Source organism: Anopheles arabiensis, chromosome 2, assembly GCF_016920715.1.
Source record: "Anopheles arabiensis isolate DONGOLA chromosome 2, AaraD3, whole genome shotgun sequence".
Lineage (NCBI taxonomy): Eukaryota > Metazoa > Arthropoda > Insecta > Diptera > Culicidae > Anopheles > Anopheles arabiensis.
Genome location: NC_053517.1, coordinates 31,523,600 through 31,548,687, shown reverse-complemented (window position 1 = coordinate 31,548,687; position 25,088 = coordinate 31,523,600). Strand labels below are relative to the sequence as shown.

At 47.2% G+C, this 25,088-nt stretch overlaps 2 protein-coding genes across 5 annotated transcripts in view; one reads left to right on the top strand and one right to left on the bottom strand.

Moving 5' to 3' along the window:
* The window catches only part of LOC120898114, a 158,564-nt gene that overhangs the window by 108,029 nt on the left and 25,447 nt on the right, over positions 1-25,088 (top strand). For all 4 annotated transcript variants that reach the window (XM_040303511.1, XM_040303514.1, XM_040303513.1 and 1 more), the window contains one exon: positions 12,517-12,641. In XM_040303511.1, coding sequence (XP_040159445.1) covers positions 12,517-12,641 — 125 coding nt within the window. The remainder of the gene's footprint in view (positions 1-12,516; positions 12,642-25,088) is intronic.
* On the bottom strand, positions 328-12,458 carry LOC120898117 (parkin coregulated gene protein homolog). Its single transcript, XM_040303520.1, has 4 exons — positions 11,891-12,458; positions 11,716-11,797; positions 4,814-4,925; positions 328-638 (listed from the first exon to the last, which is right to left on the bottom strand). The coding sequence occupies exons 1-4, from the start codon at positions 12,181-12,183 to the stop codon at positions 358-360; spliced, it is 768 nt and encodes a 255-aa protein (XP_040159454.1). The 5' UTR covers positions 12,184-12,458; the 3' UTR covers positions 328-357.

Genomic DNA, 25,088 nt, shown 5'->3' with positions numbered 1-25,088 from the left:
TGACTTTTTATGTCATTAAAAATGAAATCAGTTTAATAAACGGAATGGCTAACAATCTAGTGGGTCTACTAAACACACTAGCTCCAGCAAGGCCAGCGGCACAGAAGCTTTCCCATCCGATTAGATCATTTAAACTAAGAATTCTAAGAATGTATTCGTTATTATTTCTTTCAAAATTCTATTTACCAAAAGAAGCTTCAGTTCCTGCTCGATTTGTAGCAAAATAAATAAACATATGTTACTACTCAAATAAGAGAAGTGCACCAACTCTGCTTTTTAAGCAGAAAGGAGAATGTATTCAAAAATATACCACAAAAAAAGACTTACATTTCTTTCGCATGATATGTTGCTAGCTGGTCATGTTGCAATTTTATATTTGTACACACATGTTTTGCAACCGTTCGAGCGATTGTAGACACAGCTTTCGTACGTCGGCACCATGTACTTAATATTGAGATACGCATCGGGCCCGCCGCACTGTTCCAGTAGCTCGAGTGTAGCATTCACCACATCGCCAATCCGTCGACCGCCACGAAAGTCTATATGATCGCCAATGTTAACGCGCCGCTGCTTGTACAGATTCAGCATTGGCAGCAGCTGTCGATAGTACGGCACCAGAGCGATTCCGATCGATGGTCCTGTGAAAGTAAAAAAGAGCAGTGTTTTTTTTTAATCTACGCATTCAACGAAACATAAGGATTTCATCAATTTCCTGGAACCTAGTATAAATATATCAAAAAGTGTATGTTTCCCCCCTGAAGGGTGAATACCAGTCTTGCTCACATCTGTATGTGCCATACGTGCTTGAAGTAAAAACCAATCATCGATGACCCCTTCCAACCTTAAGAGGGAAACTCATTAGTTGGGTTTTCCTTCTAACGACAGCTGAGTAGAAATGTTCTAACTGGTTGTTTCATCACTTGATAAGCCTTGCCACTTGCAATTCCAGTCTGCGTTGACCAGCAAAAGAGCGAACGAAGATAATTGTCCATTTCTGGCTGGTTTGCGTATTTTTACCGTGATGTTATTGCTACAGACCCTTTGCATCGCACACGGCGTTAGCCGAAGCACTTCGGTGCTACTGGCACTGCCCAGATGGCTGTTAATTTTTCCCTCCCGTTTTGGCACATTTCCCATTCGAAGTGGAAAATATCGTCAAGTCAGCTTTTGTGCAGCACTGCAATTGAGCATTCAATTCGCTTTATCCTGCTTCTTTGAATTCTATGAAACGTTTTACCAAGAGAGTATGTAATGTTTGGTTCAGCTTTTGTTGTTTTTATTTCAAAGCACGTGCTTTGCCTTTCCCTCCTCCATGTGTGGTGCTATTTTTCTCGTTCAGGGACGTGTGTGGTCGTGTTTTTTTTCCGGAGCAGATGGTTTAAACTCGAAACGGAGGAGAAACCAGCCAAACTGCCAACCTTCACTGCCCGCACGGAAAGGCAAACCACATATTTCCATGCATTTTATCTATTCCGACTTTCGGTGTAATATGGAAGCAATGTGGTTCAGCCAATCGCACACAGTGCACGGTTGCAACTGGACAATCACCTGCGCCGGTACGAAGGGAAATATTCATTTTTATTTTATCTCACACCGCACCGCAATGTTTAAGCACGAAGATTGCTTCTGGTGGCGGAGAACACGTTGTGAACGAGGGCCGGTTACACGATACTGGTAGAAATTTGTTCTACAAATTTGAACTGAACGTTGGTCCAACAAGAACCAAACAGAGGATTCATACTCACACTCGCACACGAAACAGCGCGTAAAACGTTGTAAAATAATGATGGGCCAACAGTAAAAATCATAAAATAATACTGCCGGGGTCATGTGCCTGGGGTGGCCGCGATGGAATCTTAGCGCTGCCCCTTTTTCCCTAAATACACGAGCACCCCTCGCACAAGCCGTTTGTGTGTTGTGTGAAACACAAACCTGGGAAGAGCTTTTGTGTGTTTTTTCACAACACGACCGAACGACCAAGACAGGGCTGAATGCTGTTCGCCCGCCAGGCACACCATTTCGTGCCGTTGCTGCTATCGTGGCAGCAGTCCGATTCCAGCATTTGTACTGGTTTTGCCGGTTAGTTGACTCCCTTAACCGGCAGAATTTTCTGCGCGTAACGTTGGGCAGAATATTGCAAGAAAACTCAGCCACCCCGAAGCTATTGCGGTGATGTGGTTGCAGCATTGTGTGCTCCATTCAGCAAAAATCGTCCACGAAAAGGGCTGCTCGTGGATGACAAAGGAAAATGTGAAGTGGAAGTATGAAATTCTGCGAAACGACCAACGCTTTCGGTTGCGCTTTTGGGGAGTTTCGCTCCTCGTTGGAGCAAAACGGACCATCAAGCTAAGGCGGCTGGAAGAAACAGAAAAGATTTTTTTTTTTTTTGTGAAAACAGGAAACCAAGCACATGGTAAAGATATCTTAATAAGGCTAGACGGAGCATTAAATGACATCTAGTTATCATTGTTATCATGTCCGGCATTAGCGCACGGTTGAAATGAATTGTAACGGGCTCTAGCTTACTGCAGAAATTGTTTGGTGCTATTAATGCTACGCGGGCAAAATGCACGATCGCAGCATCCTGCCGGGCGTGTTCCACTGCTGCCGCTTCGGCCAAACACGTACGGTTATTTATCTAGCACAAACGTTTTAAGTAAATTACACGTTAACGATTATTGCTGCACACGCTCGGCACAGGCAACTGCTGCTACTGCGGGCTGAAGAGTTTCAATTAGCCGAGTCGCTTAACTGACAGTGAAGTGTGTGTGTAAGGCAGTGGCACGAAAGAAAACCCCAAAAGCCACTAACTCGCCCATCATATCCTTGTGCACGCTGCTGCGCCTCACATGATTTGGCACAAACTGACGGAACACAAGCAAGCGCGGCAAAGGAAAGAGAGGGAAAGTGTGGTAGCGAAACTGGTGGTAAAGTGTCCGGAGTCCGGAGTACCTCTCAACACAAGCGACAGCGTTTGTCATGTTTCAACGTTAATGGAAAATTAAAATTTAATTTCCTATCTCCCTCGGCCGTCTGCACCTGGGCAATGATTTTCTTTTTTTTTTTCCTCTCGCACGTGTGTAAATTCTTCCCAAGAGGGTTTGTGTGTCCGTGCATAGCATTCAGCCAGGACTGGGTGTGGTACATGTGCCTGGGGGGAGGTGGGTGGTGGGGCAAAAGAAAGCAGATAAACCATTTCCACGAACCAAGGATGGGAAGGGGCTAATGCAGCGGCCGCGCAAACCCCGGAGTAAAGTAGCAGCAGCTCCGGATTCCCAGGAGGATGGTGCAAACTGTCGAAGCTTTCCAAGATATTAAAACAATCCCAACAGGTGCCGGGGCCATAAAAACGCTATCAGTAAGTAGCTGACTTTCCTGGGTCGGTCGTCCGCAACAGCAGGCACACCTTCCCACACCTCCCCGGACCGAGCACTGCCTCGATTGCTGGTCTGTGGCAATATTTTTTACTTTAATTTCAGTTTTACTCGCCATAAACAAAATTAATTAAACCCTCGCCCGTTTCTTCCCTCCGCGCGGTGCTGGTGGGGCGGTACTGATGGTGTCTGATGCTGGTAAAAGTCATCAGCAGAACCACCTTTTGCTCCTCTAGCATTCCCTTTCCATGCCATCTTGTGTGCTGATGGGACTCGAGCGATAATCGAACGCTTTCTATCGGCCATCAACGATTTCAATCGAACGCTTCATAAGAACACTTGCAATGTTGATTCGAACAAACGATGTGTATGCCTTTTATTACATTACTTTACAAGATGAGGTACCGCGGTGTGCAATAATATTGCCACTGTGTTTAATAAGAAACTACAATTGCACCGTATCGTGATCGACTGTGAACAAGTGAGCTCTCAGGTTTTACACGTTGTAAAACCAATACTCATCAGTCATAAATCAATCAAACATGAATTTTAAGAGTTTTATGAGTAACAATTAAATGCCAACAAACCATTTGTGTTAGCTCTGAACACATTTTAAAGGTTTGAATAAATATTGTTTGCAATCAAAGTATGTCTTTAACTGTATTATTATTATTGTTTAGAAAGAATGTCTTTGACTGTATTTAAATATAAAAAAACACAAATGCTAGTGCAATGAATGTGGAGCGTGTCAAAAGTTATTCTAAGTTACGCAAGAATAACTAAGTTACTGAAAGCCAAGCCCACTGTGCTCAAGCAAACCTATACCAACAACAGCTGTTGTGCCAAAGAAGAAAGCAGTGTACATATATTCCATGCATAAGTTTGACAAGCACAGAAAACATGTGTGTCGGCCTTTATCAATTTTAGCATTATTGTAAGTCACATCTCATTTATAGATTAATCATTCCGAAACCCCAAAATGTTACCCTCATGATGATGATTGTGCTGTGAACGTTATGTTGTGAAATTAAGCGCTCTACTATAAATGTATCAATTATCAACGCAATCTTCTCGGTTGTTAAATAAAAATGAAATCACTCCGACAGAGCTCACACTGGTACCGTACAAGCACGAGCTTCGTCGTGCCAATCTAGGCTCCTCTCTACGAAATCTCCCCTTGATCCAAACCACGGCATCTGGTTTCCCATGCTACAAACTAAAGGCTGCTACTTTAAGCGAACGAGCTGTCATCGTTGGGGAACGCTGTGCAGTGTGAAGCTTGCCAACCGGAGATGAGTCAGACGACAAAACAGACGACCACCAACGCACTACTGCCACACACTGTCTGCCCTGGTCTGGTTTCGTTACAAGATGCTCATCTTCCAGACGAGCTAGTGCCACATTGCTACTACTACTACTAACCTATGACGTTTACTTACCGACACGCAGCAGCTGCTGTAACGCGTTTAATGTTGCAATTATAATGTCCGGATTTCTCGTGTTCAACGCCTCGCGCATTGGTAGTATCAGCATGGGGATGGTTTGAAATATCTGGAGGGTTGGTTGCGTTGTGTTCGAATGCCAATCACACAGCGGTCCACCGCCACAAGAAACAAAGGATGAGAAGAAAATAAAAACGTGTTAGTAAAGCAAGCTAAACTCCGATCTCATCATTGGAAGTCCTTCACTGTAATCACCACCCAGAAACGCACCGGACGGGGACGCCCGAAATGGAAATGTAAGAGATTATGATAGCATCGCAAATCGGTTGGAAGTAACGACCGCAATTATAGGCATTGTGCTCCCGGTAGGCGACCGGCGCCCTGGCGAGAGGCTGTAGCGCCGTCGTTGCGTCACTCGGGACAGGAGCATCGGGGCAAAAGCCTACGGCGCTTATCTTCACCACCAACTCATGCCGTGTGGCCTGTGTGGCCATGCGTCTGTGTCGTTCGAAACAAGCGGTAGAACACTCTCGCTATCATTACGATCGCACCACCACCCCTTAGTTGAACGGGTCGATTGCCCTACCCGCTCGTCCGCCCCTCGCGACGGCAATGGCGATGCGTATCATTTCGAGGACCAGAAAATCCTATCTCACTCCCTCCGCCTCGTGGGCGGTCTTCATTATAATCTAATCGTAGAACGGTTCACTAAAGCCTAATCCCAAGTGTGTCCCCTTGTCCGGGTTGCTTCTTCGTCATTCTCCTTCCTCACCGCCGAAACACCGAAACCTAGCTTCTCGGATTCCTGCGTACATCTAGGCACTTGGCGCACGTTCGGTAGCTGCTGTGGAGCACCGTCCGCCCTCTGAAAGTAAATTAATTTTTTCATCCATTGCCTGCGGTCAGTCACACTCTGCCTCGGCGCTCCGCCTAAATCGGCTTTGCAGTGAGAGCGGGGCTGGCGGGAGCCCCCCCTGTGCCTTCGGAGGGGACACGGGTGTCGGACCAGAAACACTCTCAGTAACCGGCAAAGGCTGCACCCCCTGCTGGGACACTTTCAGTGGAGCTTGTGGCAGTGATGCAGAGCTGATGCGAACGATCTGACCAACTGATGAAGCCGACCGCTCGCAGGCAGACATCCGGCGTCGTAGGAGGTAGTACCTGATGTTGATGAGGCGCCGGTTTTTTGCCCAAAGAGCTGTGGCCCTACCGTTAGCCGTCATCAGCATTATTAGCATCAAGCCCATCAAGAATTCCACAGCTCCCGCAGTGCCGGGCTGGGGCCCCTCTCCGCGCTAATCTTCATGAAATTAATTTATTAAATTATGTACCATCATTGAGTCGGCTGTTTTCGAGCGTAAAAATCAAGCACCATCCTCTTTCACGGTGACAACAACCGTCCAGGGGCTTCTAGGGACACACAGCTAACCAGGGCAGAGGCAAGGATCATTGGCCAAGCTCGGTCGCCGCCCAGGCAAAAAGGAGAGGCGACGCGGGAGAAAGGATTCAATCTAATTTTCCAATTCGGGGCATCTTGCTTTCGCTTTACGGGGCATTTTCCAGGGCACTTGGCGCAGGGCACTTGTGGATAGTGGCGGGAAATTTACGCCAAACTGGAGCCAAAGGATTATATCCCTGCATCCCCTCCCCTTCCTAGCTCAAATCAGCAATTCAACCAACGTCTCAACGCTGGCAGCTAAGCAGCGGACCTCAAGACTTCAGTTCCGCTCCGCTCTGTCAGAACTGACGGCATCGCGCTGTTGACGCTTTTGCAAAATCGCTTTCGGCAAGCCGGCTGTGTATTAGTGAATGGGCAAAGTTTTACCCATTAGCGACATGGCGGTTAACTGGTCCGTACTGCGGGAAGGGGGTTTTAAAGTTTATTAATTTTAAGTTTTCCCCCCGATCGTCAGCTTCCAAAGGCGGGCGCTGAAAGGCGTACTCTCGGGCAGGTACGCTAACCAAACAGGATCAATAATGTTTTGGCAAACGCAACTGTGCGTTCCAATTTCCAAACCGTGGACGGCACTCGGGGGAAATTATTGACGCGCGTAGCGCGAAGGGCCGAATAACCGTCACGTGCTCGCTCAAAGTCAAGTTCCACGATATAACTGTGCATGAAAATGTGCTGAATGAAACCCGTCGGTGACGTTTCCACACACAACAGCCGTGCCCTATTCCCATACTACTACCACCTGGTATCGGGGAGGGTGGGGGTGGAGAGACACACCTGTGAAGCCACACGACACAAGCGCACGGTCCCACACACCTTAGCCGAGGGACGAGTAATTAAGCATACAAAAGTTTATTTTAAGCGAAAATCAGATACAATGAGCTAAATTTCGCTGTCAATCGTCACCCCACGGAACGGAACAGTCAGCAGAGCTCACCCGCCGAGCTGACGAATGGAAGGCCGGAAAGCCCTGTGAATGATGAGTTTGCATGCAGCTGAATCATTAATTCCTACCTGCCACGGGCTGCTCCTGCCCGTGTTGCATAAATTCACCCCCTCCAACCGACACGTCCTCCCACGCATGTTGTCTTTCTTTCTTTTCGGAGCGGGATCGGAGCGGACGGAATCATTACTACCGAATCGCACGGTCTTTCTGTGTGCTTCCGTCGTGCGCCAGCCTTGGCGGCGTAAAAACGTTCAGCCACACAAAGACATACCGTGGCGAATCCTCGTGCTGCGATTCGCGAACCGGAATGGCCACGGAAACCTCCGCGGAATTGGGGAGGGGGTTCGGGAAGGCTTTTGCGCCGTATCATGGCGCGGAAAGAAAACTTCATTTGAATATTAAATGATTTATGTTTATGCGATCACAGCGTCTGACGGAGGTGGTTTCGTTTCGCACTTTGCCGTCCTCTCCCTGCCGCCTGCAAAACCCCGTCCTGGGATTATTGTGATTGCTCACTCCCGGCAAAACGGGCGGGGAGAGTTTGGCCAATGCCGGGCCACAAAGTTCGACAGTTGAGGTAGCAGCGAGCGGTCGCGAGCAAATAAGTGAAACTCCGTGCGGTGTGTTTGCTGTGGGTTCAAGATTCGATTGCTCGCTGAGCGTTCCTGCCCTCCACTCTCATTCGCACAGCCATCGATCTTTGTCTTTGGTTGGGAGACAGGAGACGCATTCAAAATACGATCCCACCCCAATGAGCCATCCGTTTGCCATCTAAAGAATAAAGGATCTTGCCGTTCTTCCAAACCACCATTCGGCTTTTTGTTGGCGTTCCCGGGAGCATCATCCAAGCACCGATGGTGGCGGATGGTTGATTTAAAGTTTCTCACGAAGAGAAAAAAAAACAGTAAGCGCCTCTTGGAACATCGTTACCGTCGGGGTGGTATGTTTTTCTGACACACACACACAAACGAATCTATACGTCACTGTTATGTGCGCATATTCCGTGCCCGACTTGCTCGTTGCCAACCAGCGTCACCTAAGTACCGAACAGGGTCAAATTTTGCAATTTCTTAACTCTCATTATGATGAATTTGTATGTAAATCGTGGCAATATTTGAATATTGTTATACTCATTTCACGGTGCGCACAAAAGTTTTCCTCCCACCAGCCCTTGGGCAAACGGGATGCCGCCCGCCTGCCCCCCACTGTCTGCTGACTGCTGGCAACGGTTGACCTTAGGCAAATACGATTCCATTTGACTCAACGGGAGCAAACTTTCCTCGAAATCGAAGATTGTGACTTTTTACTTGTTTGTATGTGTGTGTATGTGTGTGTATGTCTGTGTATGGGAACAACGTAATCCTTCAGCAAATTTACCGGTGGCGGTTGCGGTTACGATGCTTTGCTTTGGCTCCCTGAAACGAACCAAAACCTACCTCACGGTGGAATTCTACGAAATATATCTTGTTGGAAAAGTTTGATCTAATTTCTTATTCTATTTGGTTTTCTAACTGTTTTTTTGTTCTGCGAATTTTTGGATCTTTGTCATCACGCTGCTACACATGGATTTATATCGCTCGGTGGAGTGTCTCAGACAAAGCTGATTGAACACAAAACTCATCACTCTTCAACGGCACTGCACAACCCGAGGGATGAACGACACTCGCACAGAAGAGAAATTGAAATTCAATTCCACTTTTCAATGGCTTTAGCATTCTTACTGAAAGACATTTAAAAAAATGACATATTCCTTACAAAGTCGTCTCAAAAACCTCCAACTGTGCTATAGCAACGAAAGCAGGAGTAAAGCATCGTTTTCTTTCCCACACTTGTTCACACTTGTTATGTGATGTGGCTGTTGAAAAAGATGTATAATTGCCCTACATTATTGAAGTGTTTCATTTCTCGAAGGGATATTTTTAATTGCATTCGACAGGTTGCTGTGCTGCAGGCTGGCAATGATTCTCCTTTTTGTTAGCACAGTTCCAAGCCGATTGGTACAAACAATAATTAACTTTGCTGTTATGCAGATTGAAGATTTCGTATCATCCTGCCTGAATGTCCCTTTTCTAACTCCCCATAGCACAATCTAACTGCAAAGTAGCTTATGCTCTATGAAAAGAAACGCTCTGCATACAGCTCCACCCAAGCATTATGCTATTTATATGCCTGACGAGTGACCTCCGACCGTAGTCCCGGCAAAGGTCCCTAGGTCCCAGTATTAATTTTTCGTCTGCTCATAAAAATGCACTACGCAGAACGGCACCAACCGAGAAATGCACCTCCGCCGTACGGGCGACGGGCAGTAGTATATATCAACTAGCGGGAAACGTGCCAACGACAGCTCATCTTCATCTAGCCATCGCCTGAACCTGAGCGGACCGTGCGGAAGGTGATGATGATGCTCCAGCTCATCAGCTTTTCCACGGCAACGTCCGGGGCGACGACGAGGTAAATGAAGTCAACAAAGTCCATAGCCGTGGACCGTTCACTTCAGGTTTACGGGTTTACGATGCCCATCGGACACCCGGCAAGGCTACGTGATTGTTAGCCGAAAGTTGCAATGTTGCGAGGGCTGGTTTCAGCGCTGCAGGAGTGGTTTTCCCGGGGTGCGCATTCCGTCCATGATGGTGTTCAATGGCTAGCAGGCCGGGATAGGAAGCGCAAAGCACGTGTGTACGGCTTCGGCCGCTCGGGTAGGTTAGCGTGAAGGTCAGCGAGTTGTCGCCATGTCGGTTGTCGCCAGTAACCAACGGCACACGTGACGAGAGAGTAACGATCGCGACGATGGTCAACGTAGCACATTTCCCCAACGGTCTGGGTGGAGCAGCGCCATAATGCATGGGCCATATTGGACCCCACCGGGGTAAAGGCAATGCTTCCGCCGTAGCACACGTCACGCTCTACGGCGAACAAGTGACGAGCTGGACACGTTTTTATCTGGCGCAAAAGTGCTCGTGCGTGTGAGGGTGTGTCTACTCCTTTCCGCGTCCAGGAATGCAACACAACTAACGCTAACGGAGGACAGAGCATTATCGTGGCTAGTAGGAAAAAAAATCCCCCAAAGTGCGCCACCGAAAATGTGCACATAAATCTTGTTCCACAGCTGGGGGAAAGCTCCATACAAATCAGAAGAAAAAAACAGATCTTCCAAAACTAACACCGAACTCTGGACCGGAAGCGGACAAATGTGACAGCTCTCCCACACTAAACCACTATTAGCCATTTGACGAAAAAGCATCCGTCCTGTCCATCCGGTTGTCTATATATATGTATGTGTGTGTGTGTGTGGCCCAGTGCTAATGTACAACGGATATTTTTGTTGCTTCTGCACGACTCTTGCCTCAACTATTTTGCGCTAAACCAACCACCGGGTGTTGTCTGGTTTCACCGCGAATTCGCTTGTCCAGTCGGCCGCCTAACATGGCTCTTTGTGGCACACCATCAAACACACACACACATACATCCACAGATTGCATTAACGTCTGCCAGCGTCATCACTCAGGGGAGTATACTCTTGCGCGAATGTGCAGTGGAGAAAAGCATCCTTCATCCCGCAATCCAGCGCTGTGAAATGCAATTTCACAGTCTTCGCTTATTCATACGAAAAAACTGGGGGTTTGGGGGAGATGCCTCACTACATTCCTTCCTTTCTCTATCGTGCCGTGTGACGTGTGTTTTCTCCACCGATGCAACACACCGATGTGGCAAAAAGATCCGGGCGGATGATTCGTACCGGAAGCGGGACAAAAAAACACACGGCCTTAGTGTGCGCACTCGGTTAGGAATGGGGATTTCATCTAGTGCAATTCATTTTCCCAACTGAAGAGATGAATGCCGTCGGCGTGCAACAGTTGGACGTTTTCATCCTTTGTGTGGCATCGTGGCACCGTTTTTTTGCATCGAGTTTTTTTTTTTTTCTACCTCCTGTATACACCGAAACCTTGAATCTCGTGGAGGAAGAGTGTGTATGCATGAAGTGGCGCCGTACAGTCGTGTCCAGCAATTAGAACCGATTGTGAATGAAGCTTTCTTGCGGGGAAAGTATGTTTTTTTTTCGCAATATTTTCGCGTCCCAAGCATGGGAAGTGAAATTATGCATTACGTGGAAATCGTGGTAGTTTTCATTGCTGCGGAATCCTTCTAGCGGCTACATACAGCGTACAGCTCTCGTGGAATCAAACATCCTTGTGATACGCGCAGAAAAAAGGATCTAATTTCCCAATGCTTTGGTTTTTGCTTTTTGAAAAGACCACAGTAACTGAAAGGTTCGTGAAATATCTCTCAAACGATGTGGTAGATGCTCGTTTGCACATCAGGAAAGGCTCACCAACATTTCACCCTCGCTAGCGATATAAATCAGAGGTGCGATACAGTAAGCGTCTGAATAATAAACGCCCCGCCGAGCGAATGACAAGCCCCGGCCCGAACCTTGCGCTGCTGCAATTCATCAATCATGAAAGCGCACCTCCCCTGATCTCCCCCCAACCCAGCACTCACCTGTCGTTCGGTCCCGGCTATCAGCAGATCGCTCACCCCGTGGCGTGCAAACTCCCGGTACGGAAATGTCGACTCGCACAACCTGCAATTATTACCCAATGCCCGTTCGTTAGAGTGTCGAATTTAGCGCCTCACCGCTCGCCCCTGCACCAAGCCACCCGCGCGCCTTACTTACCCATCGAAAAACAGTGGCAGAAAGCGCTGATAGTTGAGCTGTTCCGGCGGTGTGTGCCACTTGATGAAGTGTTTCACACAGCGCGTTCCGCACTCGCGCGAGATCGGTATGTCGCCGCGCAGGAAAAACCCACGGAAGCGCGATACGCGCGCCGGCCGGATGCAGAACACCGGCATGGGGCAGGGCGGCCAGACCACTACACAGCGCTGGCAGGCCTGCACTGTGAAGGCTGGCACGCGACGAAGAATTCCGGGGCATGTGCGTGGCTGGCACCAGCATGACGTTGACGGCATTTCGTTGCGATATGATGCGCCGACACTCGAACAACGGGCGGTGGCAGTGCAACACGGTTCGGTCGGTTGAGGGGGATTTTTTTTTTCGGCGGAAAACAAGCCACTAGGAATTTGGCACACTGGTGTGATGCTTTCGGGAAATTCTGAACAGTTTCTTGAGCACACGGGAATTTAGATGTTTGTTGTTCGGCCGAAAGAAGAAAAGAGGAACTTCCTCACTGCACTCCACTTGACAGTTGTTCGAGAAACATCTCGGAGCAATGGCTACTTGATGCAGGCGTTGAAACTCTAACATGTTTGTTTTGTGTGTCTAATCTTTTTTTTTCTTTACAGAGGAGGACTACGACGCGTTCTGCTTGGCGTACATGTTCACCTACCGCGACTTCGAGATGGGCACGCTCGGGCTGGCCTGGACCGGTGACCTCAAGAATGCTGGCGGCGTCTGCGAGAAGAATGGGGTAAGTGACGTTCGTTAATCATCAGTTTAATATAGTAAGCAAGCAGTTCGACAGCTTTACGATCGCTCATTCCACCCTGCTGGTGCTTTAATGGAAAATTTAAATTTCTTCCGCAAAGAATATAAAGCATAGTGCCACCGGGTTCGCTTTCTGTAATTGGAAGCCCTAGCTCGGCTAGGCATAAAGAGAAAAGGAAAATCTCCAAACTGCTTTCACCCTATCTAGATCCAATTTAGCGCATCCCGCCGGCACTCGGAAAAGATCTACAGCGGCAAACTGAAGGCGGCCGATCGGAAGCTACATCAAATTTAATGACCACTCATCGTGCTAGGCTAGCGCAGGGAAGACGAGGTTCGGCTCCTGCCACCCCCAGGTACCTGACCCAGTGCCTGCATATCCGAGATACGTATACGTATCGACCCGAGCGTCAGCGCTCGGGCAGGTTTTTTATGATTATTGGCTCAGACACGGATGGGTAGAAGCTTTCCATTAAATTTCAATACCATTCGCCCCATTCGAAGATACTGAAGCGGTAGCGATGGTGATGATGTGTCTCTACATCTGTATGTGTGTGTGTATGTGTGTTGGAGCTTATTTTATGCGCCAAAAAGGACTCACCAAACGCACGACCGCCGCGCACCGTTGGTGGTGGAATGGAGGGATGAAACGAATTTTATTGCTTTGCGCGGGAAAGACTTCATCGAGTCAATAGCAGTAAACCTGATGTTGTACGGACTTGTGGCCGGAAAATGGGGGTGGTTAAGGAAGGAAAGAGCTCCTGAAAGCATATGGATTATTTGTCGACAGTCAGAATATCGTAAGCGTTTTATTGTGGCGAAGCTAAACCGAAACGCTATCACCAAACGTCGTCTTGCCCCGGAAAGATGGATTTGTAAGCGATTGATCGTAGCAGAGCAGCGTGAGTGCGCCGGGAAAGGATTACCGAACGCCAGCGTGGTTTTATTTGAATGGAATGCAAGGCATAGATTAGCTCTCACTGAAGGTTCCTGGATGCTCTCGAAGTACAAATAATGCCACACATTTCGCTCCCGTGTTGCTGGTGGAACCTTGCGAGAAAGCTTCCCTTGGTGCCTACTCGACAAATGAACCCTAACGCATATATGAACTCGGTGCTATCTGCTCTTAAAACCTTCGCTGTTATTAGTGGTTGTTGCTTGGGCTTCCGGTAGGTGGACGTGATTTTCCGTTTTCAATTAACCAGATCTAGCTGTAGCCTCCGAAGAAGCACCAAGATGAAGTACGTATGCATTCATTGAAAATCACGCCGTTCGCGCAATCGAAATCAAAAGCTCTTGTGGGTTAGTAAAAGAAGAAAAGAAAACCTTGAACACTTGGCGCTGTAGCGATAGTCATGTTTCTTCCTCTGCATGCGCTATTGATCCCCGTATGATACGAATGCTTGCGCTTCATTCCGAACCCGAAACGCCGCATCTCATGCGCTCCAACAGTTCGATCTGATAAAAAGGGATTTTTTTTTGCTAAAATACAGAAAGCCAGCATCATCATGTGCACCGCGTGAACAAATATGCTACCACGCTCTGTGGCAGGAGCGGTTGTATGGCTTTCGACTGAAGTCATAGTATCTCTCTATTCGAAAGTAGTTGAGCCGTAGCCGGTGAAACGGAACACATCGGAGTTAGGAGATTCATGCCAGTATGGCATCAGTCGGTGCGTCGCGCTTTGGAGCAAGCTGCTACCGTTATGCAGTTGGAAATGAATGACACATCGACAGTCTGGGTGGGAACGGCGTCGCATTGTTAGCGTGCGCTGTCAGCAGATAGTTCGCCTCTCACGCCACTCTCGCCTCAAGCAATGACGCCAAGGAGCAACGAGCAATAGCAACAGCACACACACACACTCAAACACTGCAGTGTCGGTGCATTTTCGTTTGGAAGCCGAGCGAACAACATCGCAGACACTAACTTTGTGACAGTGCAATGGAGTGCAAATGGAAATGGTACCTCTGGTGGGACCATTATATCCAACAGTTGTTGAGTGCAAGCTGTTCTTCCATTGCTTTCCCCTTTTCACTACAATAGTAAACGTGTTGTGGAGTTGTTTTGAATGTTTTTTTTTTGTCTTGTTCTCCCTATTCTGCTTTTAGGCGAAACATTATTTTACTACTACCGTCTAGCACCCGGCAGGGAGGGAACTAGATTGCTTTGAACGATGGTGACGATTGGCTGTTCGCGTGCGCTTGAACAATCCTTCTTTCAGTCAGGTGGCGTATGTATATTCAAAGCGGATTTCGAATAATAAAAGAGCGTCTAGGAAGGGCTAATAGGTATTGGGCTAGAGACTTTGGAAATACCCTGAAGAGAACGCGCTCGTACACAACTGTTGGACATGGTTTGGGTTTTTTTTTGTTTATTCTTCTGGCTGGCACCATTTCGACTCATTAGCTTCACCATTGTGGATGTTAGAGCAACGAAGTAGCGGAACCACGTGTTCGTAACTACCTTCTGTGTTAGCTGTGTGTATTGGGACAGACAGAAATGCGCGAACAAAAGCCGAGGCATCGAGCCGTAGTGGTTTATGTCGTTGTTTTACGCTCGCTCCTAACGCGTTGCTTGGGCAATGGGGCGAAAGTTTGCTTGGCTAAAGAATTATTCGGTTCCCGCCCGGCTGGCCTGATATTCGAAACAGATGACAGGTCATAAAAACCTGCCCTGTTCTGGCTCGGGCTCACTGGTGGTGGATGAGCGCATTTGTGAACTTTGCTTTCTCCATCCAGTGTTCCATCCAACGACCATTTGTTGCCGTCCTTTCCAGTGGTTTGTGTGTGTGTGTGTGTGTGTGTGTGTGTGTGTGTGTGTGTGTGTGTGTGTGTGTGTGTGTGTGTGTGTGTGTGTGTGTGTGTGTGTGTGTGTGTGTGTGTGTGTGTGTGTGTGTGTGTGTGTGTGTGTGTGTGTGTGTGTGTGTGTGTGTGTGTGTGTGTGTGTGTGTGTGTGTGTGTGTGTGTGTGTGTGTGTGTGTGTGTGTGTGTGTGTGTGTGTGTGTGTGTGTGTGTGTGTGTGTGTGTGTGTGTGTATTTTGGCTAGCTTTATGCGTTGCCGAGAATTATACAGCTTACAACAACATGCATATTGCTTTTGGGGCTTTATTTTGCCTTCCACCTTAGGTCGTGAGTGAAGACCAAATTAAAAAAAAAAAACGAGGTACGCACAATCTTTTCTCCACCGATACAATCACAATGACAAACGTCCCTGCGGTTTCTGACGAGGATAGATCATTCCGTCGTGTCATTGTGCTCGGGTAGAAAGGTAAGCAGATAAAATATTTGGCCTGTGCCAAGGGGTAGCCGAGGTACTGCGTTTGGTCCTGCGCTTATTACAAAGGTGCCAATTTGTGCGTCGTTGCCGTTTTCCGGACAGACAAGCGTACGATCAGTGCGCATTAGAAGCTTCACATTCATCCTTTTCTAGGTTCTATCCCCCATACAACCCCCTGTTCCTTCTGAATCATTTGTCACCGTGTTCGGGTGGGGTAGAAAGTAGAATTTATCGTACCTTTGGAGAGGTTTGTAATATTTCTACATTCTACCATTTCACAAAGCCACCAAATTCGCAGCAACATTGCACCCCTTGTTTCTTCATCTGTCGGCTGACACAGCACAGAAACAATGTGTCCACCGGGGAAGGTAAAGGGCAAGGTGGGCTTGGTTTTCTCATTTATCTCCAGCATGCCGCCGTTACGATTTAAATTGCGCTTCACGGTCTGCTGACCCCAAAAAAACGGGAAGAGTCAAATATTTTCAACAACATAACTACGCGCCAGTGCTGCCGTTGTTTTGCTGCAGTCGACAAACAGCGAAAGGTAACAATGTTATATAGCGGACGACCAGCAGGGCCGAAGAAGTTGTGACACCGTTGACACCGGCCTGATGAAACCCGAAGTAAAGGATATCTTCCTTGAGACAGGCAAAATAAAGGAACAACAGCAGCAAAAAAACACGACGACACACAATCTGTTCCGTCCCCTTTTCCCACTCCGCCCCTCGCAAGGAGAGTTTCTTTTATGTCCCATCGGAAGGGATGGCAATAGAGCAGGCCACATCGATTTCCAACGTGCACCGAAATGGCCAGAATAGTCTTGCCTTCATCCATCCGTGCTGTGAGAGCAGTGTAATAAAGCGACAAAAAGGGAGCCACAAATCCGAACAGCTCAGCACACGGCCATGTCCCTCCGGTTGTACATCGAATGGCCTCCGGTTGAACATATCTCCCTGTGCCGCGGATAGAACCACACAAAGCAACAAAACAAACTACTACCACTACTACTACCACTACTGCTGCTTTTACCATTGTTCCCAAGTCCTCTGCTCGGACGCCCATTTTGTCGCACTTGGTCGTCCAAGGGTAGGAAATGCAATTTCCGTCTCAATTACGGTGTGTCAGCAGTAAGGGTCCGGTTGACATACACACAGAGAGCACCGCTTACAGAAACGTATTGTGCTGTGTGCCAAAACCGAGGAGGGAATGGGGGGGAAGATGGTAAAAAAAAGCAGCAAGGCTGGATCACCACCGCATGCTCCTTTCCATTCAGCACATTCCGCTGGGATGGTGTGGTTCTGGGACTGCCGGTCGTGTAGCTCCCAAGACGATGGTCGAAAGAATTGAATTTTAATCCAATCTCAAAGCGACTAAACTTTAGCTGATTGTATCTGTAGTACGCCCAGAGCGCGAGGAAATTGGGAGGACGTCTCTGCGAACCGGCACGGGAGTGGCTCTGTTGGTGATCTGTGGATTTTTTTTTGTTTTATTTTAGCCAACGGATGCTGCACATTTTACGCTAAAAGATGAAATTGATGATTAGCCGTGATGGATTGTGAATAGCATGAACGAAATTAGTTTTATAGCAAAAGTACTAGTGTCCTGCTGTTCTTGCTATAGATGGTAGACGCTATGTGAAAGCAACAAAACCATGCTTAATTGTTTCACAGAGCTTTCAACTAACTAACTTTGTGCTATTGTATGGCTGTATTATGTGATATTGCTAAATAATGGTAAAAGAATATATTTTCCACCACCTTGAGATGAAGTACATGCAATGCTACAAAAAAGTTAACTTTAGTATGACTTCCTTCTTATCTGCAAACATGCAGGCACAATAAAACAGCAAAACAGACACAAAAAAGAGGCATACACAGCAAATTAAAAGAAGCTTAACCATCTGTACACGAGATGCTCCTCAGAAGGTTATAAAAAAAAAATCCGGTTTGCGCGGGCCCGTTCGTCATCGTCAGCGGCGTCATCAATTTCCACTAAGAGTGACGTCAAAAATCCCTCGCCAAATAAAAAAAAAATATCGTCAATTTATTGGCATTTCCTTCACCACATTATCCGTCATTCTAAGTGCAAGGTCGGCGCGTAATCGTAAGGAAGTGGGAACGCTTTTTGGCACGTTTTTCTTAGTATCTCCTTTTCCCTTTCCTCTTCCTTTTTTTTTTTCTCTCTCTCTTTCTCTTGTTGTCTCTTCGATCGATAGTGATTTATTTAGGCGCGCGGACATTTTTCGCATCCCCTCCCTTTGCGCAGCTGACTGAATTACTGCTACCCGGCCACACCCATTTGTGCACCCCTGTTTGTGCGTAAATGCTTGGCAGCGGAAGACGCTGCCCGAAATCAGTTCCAAGCTTTATGTTCACTTCAATGGGAAATGTGAATGGAAAAGTGGCTGACTTTTGCAGGAAAACGAGCCACCATTGTCGTCAGCGTATTTTTTTTTTTTGCGTAGGGTTGGGCAAGAAGATTCCTTGCAGAAGACGAACGGCAGAATTTGCGCGTCTTTGCTTCCCTCTCAAGCCGACTGCTTGCCCCAGAGAAAGATGAGCCTGAGTCGGTCGTCAACGCCAACGTGTGGCGATCGTGCCGCACAGATTGGCCATTCAGAGCAGGAAAGCACGACGGTGCGGCAGTCGTGTGCCGGCTTCGTACCGCCATTTCGGGCGAATTGTGTGGCACAACTAAATTTATGGCCACCTTTAGCCTTGTCGGAATCGAAAACCAACCCTCCTGCTCGTGTGTACGGAGCGCCGTGTGTGTGTTTGTGCGTTTGATGGTAGAATGAGCGCAATAACACCACTTTCGTACGCTTTCGTCCTTATCCGGGCGGCAGCCAAGGATGGTACGGACAAAGAAAAAATAAAATCCCACCTAAATACTTCATCGTAACGACGCGGGCAAACCCCTGCCTCCCAAAGCCATCGCAACAGTTACTGACCAACAGAGTCGTCGTGGTACGTACGTGTGGTAGTGGTGGTAGTGCCGGTGGCAGAGATAGCACTATGTGTACAGCAAAGAATGCAACAATTCGGCCTGTCGGAGGTCCTGCTCACAATCAAAGCGAACGTAAAGAAGCACGAAACGCCACGAATGCCGAATAGAGTCATCCATACAACTTTTATGGACAGAAATGATAATTTACTACCCTCCAGAGGCGGTTAGTTATGATAGCTCCATGGGATAGCGGGGTGGGCTGCCCCGAATGTTCGGCTTAAATTCTCTGTTCCGTTCCCGTTGCTGCTCCAACGTGTTGTACCCCGGTGGGCAGCCGGACAGCTCTACACCCTGCGAAACCGGTGAGCTAGATGGAGGCGCCTGGTCACCCATCATACGTCGTTGGTGTTTGATTTACGCTTGCCGTAAGCAACGCAAAACCAACAACAGAAAAGCACAATTCCATCGCTACGGCTAGCAACGGGACTGTGGTGTGCACACGAAGGCCACCCTATGACCGGCTCGGATCACACATTTTCGGCTAGTAGTGGTTGGGTTGAATGTGTCGATTTGAACCTACAGGGAGGTTAACTTTTCGCACCCTTCTCACCGTGGGTTGGCCGGTGTGCGTACCGTGTGCACTGGTGGGAATAACAAGGGTCACGTACACCAGACCCGAGGATGATTGAGAAAAATGTACTAATTGTAAAAGTTGCAACCGCAACCAACTTCTCAACCTCCTCCGGATGCCGGTCAGTATCGGCCGTTGTAGCCGAAAAACAAACTACAAACATTTTCCTAAAACTCCCGCACCAAAATGGATTCCTGGCAGGGTGTGAAACTTTTTCCCTCCCCTTAAATTGGAATGTATCTGCTGTGGCATGGGTGCAGAGGGTAATCGGGGGAAATGTGTATTCCCAAAGCTGTGTGTGTGTATGTGGAAAAGACGAGCACCGTACCGCGTCACCGTCAGACTGGGACCAATTAGCAAATGGTTATTTCTGTGTGCGCGTCAATGCACTTAGAGCTTAGTGGAAGTAGTTTTTTTTCTTAATTGGTATTTATTGCCATATACCTTGGTGGTCGATTTTTAATGACCGACTATGCAAATTCACACCGCAAGTTAGGGAAATATTGAGATTCATTTGAGAACCATTTGAAAATGTATTGGATTTCATTTCATTTCATTGAATCAATAAATCATCATGTTCATGCCATATATTGTCACGATTTGATGAATTGTAGTACCTTGGAATATTGAAATTGAACTGATTGTACTAACATTAATTGTAACATGTAAACCGGAACCTGGTATTCTTTTTGGCGTAACGCAGTCATGCAGATCGGAACAGGCCTATACAGACGACGGGCCTGTCGACGACTAGACCACGGGACTGCCGCTAACCCAAACCTGGAATAGATATGAAATATGCATCTAAAACGAACTGCAATCAAATTTTCAGCCGTCTATTTAACCATACTAAAAGCCTTTTTGTGTAGCCTTTAGTTAGATATCCGCGAAAAAAAGGCAGGTCTTAAATTGCTCTCACTTTGTGCAAAACTTTAGACACTATTTTAACACTCTATTGCCAATGCTGTTATAAAGCTGAAACAAAAAAACAAAAAAAAAAACAGTTTAACACCGGTATGTCCACGATGGTTTTTATGAGTGCCTGTCTCTATCTCAGCACATGAACAGTCCGCCACGATGGTGTTCATACTTTCCCTGCATGAAATTGGGCGGAATAGCATGGATGCTGCTTTCCGCCCGGCGCACAAGCTGTGTGGCCCAACACAATCAACAACACATCAACGCCTGGGTGGGAAAAAATCATTTCCATTCAAAGTCTAGACAACAACCAACAGTCTGCCTGCCCGCCTGCTGCACACGTTAAGGGCCGGCGGTTGGTAGCGCTCGGATCGTAAAAAGTGTATGCCATAGTTGCACACAAAAAAAAAGAAGGAAAGGAGACCCACCACTTTTCTGTTTTGCCGTTAGAATGAGAACCGTAATTCGAAAGCTAACGTTGCTCTATCTCCCTCTCTCTCTCTGAACAGAAAAATACTTTTTCAAAAAATGTTCTTTTTCAGGCGAGAAAAGTTTTGTGCACCATTGCACCGTCGAACAGAGCAGGGGATGAGCGTGGAGAGGTTTGGGGGAACGAGGGTGTTGGGTTAAGGGCAGGTGTAAAACCAGGTATTGCCCGAAGCAACGGCCGGTACACAGCAACGGGCAACAACGGCTACGGAAGAGTGTATTTATTTATTAAAATGCACATCACATCCGCCGGAAGCTTGATTCACCCCCACACGAGTAAATATACGTAAAGCGCCATGTTGGTAATGGGGTGAGGGTTACAAGGGGACAGAAAAATAATAATAAAATACCGACAGGATGTATCTATCGAGCGCTGCTGCGCTACCGCCGTGGAGCGGATGGAGATAAAAATTGCAACAAAATAGACAGAACGTTTTATGCTGCTGCTACCGCTTCGGTGTTCCAGCTGCGGAGTCTCCTCTCCATACCGAACGTGATGCTGCTGACCGTGAGTGTAAGCGGGAGACTTTAAAAAATCGTCCCATCCGTCGGTTAGTTTAGGTGATTGCTTAAACCCGTCACCACCGGCAAACCGCATTGTGTTGCTGAGCGGGATGTTACCATGATATCTTCAGGCGGTTTCAAAGATAACCGAAGGAATGTGTGAGAATTGTTTTTTTTTTTCTCTTCTTTTTGATGAAGGTACGCCAAACGCAACAGCTCACCAACATGCTGTACATGACGCGCGAGTACTGCTGAACTTGCTGTTTTCTTTGCTAACTGATGATGAGAATTAAATTGCAGCTGCCTCTTTACGGTGCTCTTTGAGGGAATGTGGGCTGTGTGAGGAGATGCAAAGTATGATTAAAAATTCTTTTCAAAACTTTGGCTTAATATTGGGATCACTTTACAAAGTACTTCTAACAAATTGAAATACCTACTCGGTTCTGTTGATTTGACGGCTTGGGGAGAGACGCACTCCTTTGCCTAGAAAGAAAATGATGAATTTATGCATTCGAAGCATTGTTTTGGTGTTGGATACAAGTAAAAGAATTATGGATATTTTGTTTTTGTTTTATTCGGGAGGAACGGTCCAAGAGGCTATATTGTTACAATAGAAAAAAATAATGTTAATAAAATGAACGTTATTCCGTATTAGTTTAATTATTTATAATTGAAAAGCTGCGGACATCAGAAGCCTTTCGTGCTAATTGTATACTTATCGCAATTTTTGTCGTCCGTAGATCATCCTTATAAAGTTTATTTAACTGCATATTTTGCCAATGATCATTACGAAGAACATCAAAATAACATAACTCACCAATTTCCTTTGCATCTAATGAGCATTGTAAAACGTAACGAGTATCATTCGGCAGGTAGCACTTGGAGTAATACGGTTGGAGAGCTTCGAAATGATTTCCAAGATATTCCGACACCTTGCATTTTTGCCGCTGCCACCTTACAACAACAGGACAAACAAATCGTTTTGCAAAGTAAACTTCACCAGCTACAACACACACCCGCACCAGGCGCGCATGCTTTTAAGTCATTACATTATAGCTCTTCACTTGCCAAACCCGTGCTAACGTAGCTTCTGCCGGTAGATTAGCACCGCGTTCCCAACTGACGAACGCGCGTTTTATGACAAATGACATGAGTGTGCAAAATGTTTTCCCACGGCAAGAAACGGTGCGTCCACAAATGCTTCCTTCCTCGTCTCGGGCGGGAGGAAACAAACAAAATCAGCTTGATTTGCTTTTCCCCCAAAGCCTTGCACAGCCTCCGGCTTTATGTTCGGCAAGCGAGTGGGAAATGTTGAGGATCTTATTAACATTAATATGTGCTCCGTTAAAACCGGGCACTTTGAAGCGGAACGTGTGCACGAACGCGTGATTGCTAATCATCTTTTGACGTACGAACGGGCGAAAGGTGCCTAACATTGACATTGAGAAGGTAGACGGTAAACGCAGGTAGCTGTAAAGATGACAGTATTAGTAATATTTTATAACTAAATCAAATCAGGCTGCTCTGGAACTTGCTTTGGTTTCTCGGCACTGTTTCTTTCTTTTTTTGCTCCAAAGGGCGCTGTCACAGGGGACGATATATGTTGTACGATTCCATACACACGCTCACACAATCTGCTATTGTAATCGAATGCACGAAGGAAAATAATCTCGTTTGTTTCCTGCGTGTCAAAAGTGAAGGACAGCGTGAGTGAAGGGTTCAGCTGATAGCGGTCCTGCCATACCCCACCGTACCGCACCCGGTGGTAAAGAGCGGATGGGAGGAATGGGTCGATCGATTGGCTTTTGCTTTCAGTTTTGAGCCGAGCAAATGTGCTCTGGAATGTGCCCTAACGCCCGGGACATGCGTTGCGTGACTGTGCGTGTCCATTTCGAGTTTGGTGGCGAATTTTTTTCCGTACCGTATTTGTCTCGCATCCCTCGAAAACTGACAAATCCTTGACATCTTGCGAGAGTGAGTTGACTTTTATTTTGCTTTTCATCCGGGAAGCTTTTTATTTGCTTCCACCAAAGCTTGACAGTTCTATTCGATCCAGTTTGGCGCGGGACCCATTTCGAATCGAAAAGTATCAAGAAGGTGGATGTGAATTCTTTTTTGTTTTGTTTTGTGTTGCACACAGTGAACAAAAAGGTCATGATCGTGAGCGCAGAATAGAGGAAATTGGAAAGAAGCACCACCACCACCTGGGCGAAGGACTCCCTAGAGAGAGAAAGAGAGAGAGAGTGGGGTACGTGCCAACCAGCTGGGAAGGGAGATCGGCAAGAATCACATAAATTGAAATGAAAACTTTCTCGCTTTTTCTCCATTACGGAATTCGTCCCCTGGGATGCCGCGGGGGAAACGGTCCGTGGTCCGTGGTTTGTTGATTAATGGTAGCATGCCTACCCCTGGTGCGTTGCCAACGGCTGCCGAACGCTCGAAATGGAATGTAACCCCACGCTGGGAGCCATCCGTTCAACGCACGGGACGCGTGCTCACTTCTTGAGTGAAATGTTTAAAGTCGCACCAGGACGAAGCTTCCCATGGTATGTTGGGGGTCTTTAAAAGCACCTTTAAAAGCTTTCATCAATCTCACAAAGCTTGGAATTGCGTGTCGGTACAGGCAGGGCCAAAATGGTCAAGAGGACTGATTTCATTGCACTTTTCAGCACGCGCTCTGCACAGCTGCAAGTGGCCACCTGCCCTGTCTGCGAAATCATATTCTTTGGCAAAGGGGGGAACACAACAATGTTGCTCACGAAACGAACAAATCGATACACCGGTGTGAAATGATCAAATATTTACGACCTCTAAACCGTTCGATGTCTGCTGAGCGGTTGGCTGTTCCATTTTTCACTCACTTTGTTTGCTGGAGGGAACGACTTTTCCCAGTTCTTCTGTACCGGAGAGGTTTTGGTACGAATGTCGGAAAACGCTTTGCGATTTGCAAGGCACGGATACCATTGAAAGAAGCAAAAGATGGACAAAAGAAACTGTTCCGCAGCGCTAGCTCTTCGCCTTTTTTCTCTTCCTTTCTCACGATTATAAGCATTTTGCAAACAGGCTCACGATCGATATTTGAAGTGGAAAAAGATAAGACAATAAAAGCTTACATTTACATGGGTATGTTCACAAAAAAAGAGCACGACACGCCTGTCTCAACAAATAACTCCTTTGTCCATGCCTGTAGCATTGCCATGTGGTTCGTTCGTCTTTTCATTGACCCTCTTTACTTTACACGCATAAGAAAAACCCCTCCAGGAAAAAGTGACACGTTGCCGTTGCTTTCTTGCGCTAAATCCCCCGTTTTTTTTTTCTCGCTCGCCACAATATATACGCGCTCGCACGGTTGTGTGTGGCAGCGGTGTGACTTTCATGACATTATGCGGATTTCCTTCCTGCCGCAGCAGCGTAAGGTTATATCTTTTACGCTTGCGGATATAGCACGGTGCTGCGGCAGTACCTCCTTTTCAGCTAACAAACGACGCTTCTTCATCTGTCCTCCTCGCAACCCGGCCAGTGTGGCAGTGGGTTAACGCGTCCGACGTGGAACGTTTTGTCCTAGGTCACCCCTCCCAGCTCTGCCCGCGAGTTCGTCCGCTACAAACAACCGGTGGCAGGAACAATTTTCTTTTCCTTCACACGTGCGGGCACGTTCGGCAACCT

Excerpts from the sequence above, each read along its gene's own strand:
- LOC120898117 (XM_040303520.1), bottom strand. The coding sequence starts at position 12,183 with ATGCCGTCAACGTCATGCTGGTGCCAGCCACGCACATGCCCCGGAATT. Across the intron at positions 11,798-11,890 it reads CTGCCACTGTTTTTCGATGG|GTTGTGCGAGTCGACATTTC; the intron begins GTAAGTAAGGCG and ends TAATAATTGCAG. Across the intron at positions 639-4,813 it reads ACAGCAGCTGCTGCGTGTCG|GACCATCGATCGGAATCGCT; the intron begins GTAAGTAAACGT and ends TTACTTTCACAG.